This window comes from Oncorhynchus kisutch, linkage group LG27, assembly GCF_002021735.2.
Source record: "Oncorhynchus kisutch isolate 150728-3 linkage group LG27, Okis_V2, whole genome shotgun sequence".
Taxonomy (NCBI): Eukaryota; Metazoa; Chordata; class Actinopteri; order Salmoniformes; family Salmonidae; genus Oncorhynchus; species Oncorhynchus kisutch.
The window spans coordinates 32,941,634-32,948,143 of NC_034200.2; the positions used below are offsets into that span (position 1 = coordinate 32,941,634).

At 46.3% G+C, this 6,510-nt stretch overlaps 1 protein-coding gene across 1 annotated transcript in view; it reads left to right on the top strand.

Annotated features, from left to right (window-relative positions):
• LOC109872106 (ras-related protein Rab-6B-like) overlaps nt 1-6,104 on the top strand; it is a 15,391-nt gene extending 9,287 nt beyond the window's left edge. The window contains exons 6-8 of the mRNA XM_031807228.1: nt 1,557-1,650; nt 1,958-2,024; nt 5,226-6,104. Of these exons, the coding sequence (XP_031663088.1) occupies nt 1,557-1,650; nt 1,958-2,024; nt 5,226-5,290 (226 nt within the window). The 3' untranslated portion in view covers nt 5,291-6,104. The remainder of the gene's footprint in view (nt 1-1,556; nt 1,651-1,957; nt 2,025-5,225) is intronic.
• The last annotated feature ends 406 nt before the right edge of the window (nt 6,105-6,510 follow it).

The following is a 6,510-nucleotide window of genomic DNA, read 5'->3' on the forward strand; positions in this document are numbered from 1 at the left end:
ATGATCCCTGTCTGAAACTAGTTGATGATCCCTGTCTGAAACCGGTTGATGATCTGTGGCTGAAACTAGTTGATGATCCCTTTCTGAAACTAGTTGATGGTCCCTGTCTGAAACTAGTTGATGATCCCTGTCTGAAACTAGTTGATGATCCCTGTCTGAAACTAGTTGATGATCCCTGTCTGAAACTAGTTGATGATCCCTGTCTGAAACTAGTTGATGATCCCTGTCTGAAACTAGTTGATGATCCCTGTCTGAAACTAGTTGATGATCCCTGTCTGAAACTAGTTGATGATCCCTGTCTGAAACTAGTTGATGATCCCTGTCTGAAACTAGTTGATGATCCCTGTCTGAAACTAGTTGATGATCCCTGTCTGAAACTAGTTGATGATCCCTGTCTGAAATTAGTTGATGATCCCTGTCTGAAACTAGTTGATGATCCCTGTCTGAAACAAGTTGATGATCCCTGTCTGAAACTAGTTGATGATCCCTGTCTGAAACTAGTTGATGATCCCTGTCTGAAACTAGTTGATGATCCCTGTCTGAAACTAGTTGATGATCCCTGTCTGAAACTAGTTGATGATCCCTGTCTGAAACTAGTTGATGATCCCTGTCTGAAACTAGTTGATGATCCCTGTCTAAAACGAGTTGATGATCCCTGTCTGAAACTAGTTGATGATCCCTGTCTGAAACTAGTTGATGATCCCTGTCTAAAACTAGTTGATGATCCCCATCTGAAACTAGTTGATGATCCCCGTCTGAAACTAGTTGATGATCCCCGTCTGAAACTAGTTGATGATCCCTGTCTGAAACTAGTTGATGATCCCTGTCTGAAACGAGTTGATGATCCCTGTCTGAAACTAGTTGATGATCCCTGCTCTAGTTTATATCTGATAAATGTATTACATTTACACTGACTGTACAAAACATTAGGAACACCTGCTCTTAGCATGACATAGACCGACCAGGTGAATCCAGATGAAAGCTATGATCCCTTATTTATGTCACTTTCTAAATCCTCTTCAATCAGTGTAGATGAAGGGAGGGAGACAGGTTAAAGGATGATTTTTAATCCTCGAGACAATTGACACATGGATTGTGTAAGCGTGCAATTCAGAGGGTGAATGGGCAAGATAAAATATTTAAGTGCCTTTGAATGTTGTATGGTAGTAGGTGACAAACGCACCTGTTTTATGTGTCAATAACTGCCACGGAGCTGGGTTTTTCACGCTCAACAGTTTCCTTTGTGTATCAAGAATGGTCCACCACCCAAAGGACTTTCAGCTAATTTGACACAAGTGTAGGAAGCATTGGAGTCAACACGGGCCACATCCCTGTATAAGCTTTCCGGAGGGGTTGTTTGTCTGCCTTAATGCTACTTTTTCAATCCCTTTAAATGGATTATATATGCATTTACAGCGTGAACATGAGTCACCTGATTTGATTCGATTATGCATCAATTGTTCAACGTCATTGGTTCTACATAAACCGTTTAAGGTGTCTAACAAGTATTTCCCTTGAAACATTTGAATGCATGCTATGGTCTGATTCTCCCACAGGCAAATCACTATTGAGGCGGGAGAGCAGAGAGCCAAAGAACTGAACGTGATGTTCATCGAAACTAGTGCCAAGACAGGCACCAATGTCAAACAGGTGATTATTGCTATATAAATTTAGCATTTCTTAATTAGGCAGTCAACATTTCAGAATTTTTGCTTCTTAATTAGCTTAATATCACTCACTCAAACATAAGATTTAGATTGTGGAAATTCTTTCTAGTATGTCGTTTTATTATGTTAGTTTGATTCTATTCTTTCAAACTATTTCCCCTCCTCTCTCGCACTCTCTCTTCCTCCCTCTCTCTTTCACTTCCTCCCTCTTCCTCCCCCTCTCTCTTTCTCTCCCTCCCTCTCTCTCTCCCTCTCTCTCTCCCTCCCTCTCTCTCTCCCTCCCTCTCCAGCTGTTTCGGCGTGTTGCAGCAACCTTACCTGGGATGGAGAGTTTGGACGATGTGAACCCTGAAGGCAGTATCCTTTAGAACAGAGAGAGTGAGTGACTCAACACTGTTAATCAAGGCTCAGAACAACGAAGAGAAACTCAGTAGAGGAAACGAATCCTTTAACTCATCGTGGTTGCTGGCACGGTAATAAAGAAGTAGGCAGAAATCGGCTGCCATCTCCATTTCAGTGAACCAGTAATACGATCGGTTTGTATGGAATCTATACTGCCCTACAAAGTTCGCTAACTACGTTATGGTACTTCATGATGTATTTTGATCGATTGGCTTGTTCTTGTTTCAGGTAACTAAATACCACATTAATCAGATAACATACTTGGCCTTTACAACAGATGAAAGGTTTTGTAGGGCAGTATAGGACAAGGGGAAAGGATCCCCCCTAATGATTGTATAGCAGGATAGCAGCCTAGTGACGGTATAGTAGGGTAGGCCCCTGTACCTAGGGAGTAGAGCCCTGCACAGGCATGACATTTCCAATACCCACGACATTCAGGCCCTACCGTTCCCTGGCCCTACCGTTCCCTGGCCCTACCGTTCCCTGGCCCTACCGTTCCCTGGCCCATACCGTTCCCTGGCCCGTACCGTTAGCTGCTCCTCCCTGTCTGTCCCCTGCTCCATCCCTGCACTGCTGCGTCTATCTGCTCCAATATGCTCTCTACATGTGTGAGTATCCATAACAATGGCTCCGCTTGGCTGCTCACCAGACGAGAGGGACTGACAGAGTTGGCTGCTCACCAGACGAGAGAGGGACTGACTGAGTTGGCTGCTCACCAGACGAGAGGGACTGACTGAGTTGGCTGCTCACCAGACGAGAAAGGGACTGACTGAGTTAGCTGCTCACCAGACGAGAGAGGGACTGACTGAGTTGGCTGCTCACCAGACGAGAGGGACTGACTGAGTTGGCTGCTCACCAGACGAGAAAGGGACTGACTGAGTTGGCTGCTCACCAGACGAGAGAGGGACTGACTGAGTTGGCTGCTCACCAGACGAGAAAGGGACTGACTGAGTTAGCTGCTCACCAGACGAGAGAGGGACTGACTGAGTTGGCTGCTCACCAGACGAGAGAGGGACTGACTGAGTTGGCTGCTCACCCTAGACGAGAGAGGGACTGACTGAGTTGGCTGCTCACCAGACGAGAGAGGGACTGACTGAGTTGGCTGCTCACCAGACGAGAGAGGGACTGACTGAGTTGGCTGCTCACCAGACGAGAAAGGGACTGACTGAGTTAGCTGCTCACCAGACGAGAGAGGGACTGACTGAGTTGGCTGCTCACCAGACGAGAGAGGGACTGACTGAGTTGGCTGCTCACCAGACGAGAGAGGGACTGACTGAGTTGGCTGCTCACCCTAGACGAAAGAGGGACTGACTGAGTTGGCTGCTCACCAGACGAGAGAGGGACTGACTGAGTTGGCTGCTCACCAGACGAGAGAGGGACTGACTGAGTTGGCTGCTCACCCTAGACGAGAGAGGGACTGACTGAGTTGGCTGCTCACCAGACGAGAGAGGGACTGACTGAGTTGGCTGCTCACCAGACGAGAGAGGGACTGACTGAGTTGGCTGCTCACCAGACGAGAGAGGGAGTGACTGAGTTGGCTGCTCACCAGACGAGAGAGGGACTGACTGAGTTGGCTGCTCACCAGACGAGAGAGGGACTGACTGAGTTGGCTGCTCACCAGACGAGAGAGGGAGTGACTGAGTTGGCTGCTCACCAGACGAGAGAGGGACTGACTGAGTTGGCTGCTCACCAGACGAGAGAGGGACTGACTGAGTTGGCTGCTCACCAGACGAGAGAGGGACTGACTGAGTTGGCTGCTCACCAGACGAGAAAGGGACTGACTGAGTTAGCTGCTCACCAGACGAGAGAGGGACTGACTGAGTTGGCTGCTCACCAGACGAGAGAGGGACTGACTGAGTTGGCTGCTCACCAGACGAGAGAGGGACTGACTGAGTTGGCTGCTCACCCTAGACGAAAGAGGGACTGACTGAGTTGGCTGCTCACCAGACGAGAGAGGGACTGACTGAGTTGGCTGCTCACCAGACGAGAGAGGGACTGACTGAGTTGGCTGCTCACCAGACGAGAGAGGGACTGACTGAGTTGGCTGCTCACCAGACGAGAAAGGGACTGACTGAGTTAGCTGCTCACCAGACGAGAGAGGGACTGACTGAGTTGGCTGCTCACCAGACGAGAGAGGGACTGACTGAGTTGGCTGCTCACCAGACGAGAGAGGGACTGACTGAGTTGGCTGCTCACCCTAGACGAAAGAGGGACTGACTGAGTTGGCTGCTCACCAGACGAGAGAGGGACTGACTGAGTTGGCTGCTCACCAGACGAGAGAGGGACTGACTGAGTTGGCTGCTCACCCTAGACGAGAGAGGGACTGACTGAGTTGGCTGCTCACCAGACGAGAGAGGGACTGACTGAGTTGGCTGCTCACCAGACGAGAGAGGGACTGACTGAGTTGGCTGCTCACCAGACGAGAGAGGGAGTGACTGAGTTGGCTGCTCACCAGACGAGAGAGGGACTGACTGAGTTGGCTGCTCACCAGACGAGAGAGGGACTGACTGAGTTGGCTGCTCACCAGACGAGAGAGGGAGTGACTGAGTTGGCTGCTCACCAGACGAGAGAGGGACTGACTGAGTTGGCTGCTCACCAGACGAGAGAGGGACTGACTGAGTTGTTAAGTAGCTTCTTTAGATCACTCTAAACTCAAAAGTGTGAAATAATCTCTCCAGTTGAAGCACTTCTGACACCGTGTTATAATGTTGAGAGATGATTGTACAGAGACACTGTGAATAAGAGCAGGAGGGTGTGAATGGCTCAGCTTCAAAATGTTATTGATCAATTGAATAATTCTTGAAAATGATACCCAAGCCTGGCCAATACCCTAGTTATTGATTTAAAAAACAGTCCCTTCCTAACCCGATGTATAATGTCGGGGCCCTTAGGGCTCGAGTTGGGTAGCAGAGCTGTACTAGGGAGACATGATGAATACACTATTGTGGTTGAAAGGAGGGCGTACTGTAGTTCCATATAGTGTGGAATTGTGTGATCGTGGGTGTGAGAGAGAAATAAAGAGGGTCTATTATATTGCATTAAAGTAATTTTTGTTGATGTTATGTTACAGTTTTGTTATTTAGAATGGAATATGCAGATAATGTTTAACCATTTTCTATGTATTCCCCAAGTTTTCCTTAATTGGACACTTTCCAGTGATTGACATAAAGCTGGACAAACCAGCAGAACCCACTGTCCCAGAGGGCGGGTGCTCGTGTTAATGCAGAGCTGTCAGATATCTTTCTTCACACCATAGGCTTGTTGTGTTGCTTCCTACTGGTTAGCTTCCAGTTGGCTTTTCTGATTGGATATGGGCCTTACACCGTATATATCCGATTAGACGAATCAAGTGTTATTTCAGTCTTCAGTTGTAAAATATTGTATACTTTGTCAATATGTAGCTAAGTGCCGGACAAGAAAAAAAAACAAAAAAAAACAAAAAGGGAAAATGGAATGAAACTTGAATTATTTTCGCCGTTATGTTTTGTATTTTTTTATATAAAAGGGAAAGCACCAAAAATGAGGCTTAAATGGGGAGAAGTGGGCCAGTCCATTTTCAAGATGGCTGCCCTGTCTGAATGTCTGCAGCACGCATGCACGCTGATCTCATGCCTCTCCTCTGGCTCTCGAACCCCGGAGCTGCTCGACTAACTTAGAATGTTTTATAGCGTAATAATAGCATACTCATATCAACAATGTGTCCCAATTCATATTCCCCACAGGAGTTGCTTTACCCTAGATTCACCCTTAAATTACTGTAGCTGTGAAAATGTGTAACTCTCAATGGGCAACTTTTATAGAACAACTGTGCTGTGGTACAAGAAGAAGAAGCCAATGGAATTTCACATTCCCTCTCCGTTCCCCCGGCAACACATAACGATCCACTGTACTGCACTGTATATAATAATGTAATATGTATGTCGTGAACGTCCCTTAGTAAAAGTGGTCATTGTTCACCGGTATGAATAATCTAACAATGTTTAATGATTAATAAATAAAAGATTAAAAGGGCTTCACTCTAACCATCCACACTTACCCATTTCACAATGGTCTCGTCTGTCAAGTGTCTTTTGCTTTTCTCGTCGTTATATTTATGATCCTTTCAAATACATACTGTATATCAGACTAAGTCAGAATGTAACATGTTTTAATTCTACATAACATGATCCTCTCATTTACAGTTCAAATTAACTTGTATTTGTCACATGCTCTGAATACAACAGGTGTAGTAGACCTTACAGTGAAATGCTGAATACAACAGGTGTAGTAGACCTTACCATGAAATGCTGAATACAACAGGTGTAGTAGACCTTACCATGAAATGCTGAATACAACAGGTGTAGTAGACCTTACCATGAAATGCTGAATACAACAGGTGTAGTAGACCTTACAGTGAAATGCTGAATACAACAGGTGTAGTAGACCTTACAGTGAAATGCTG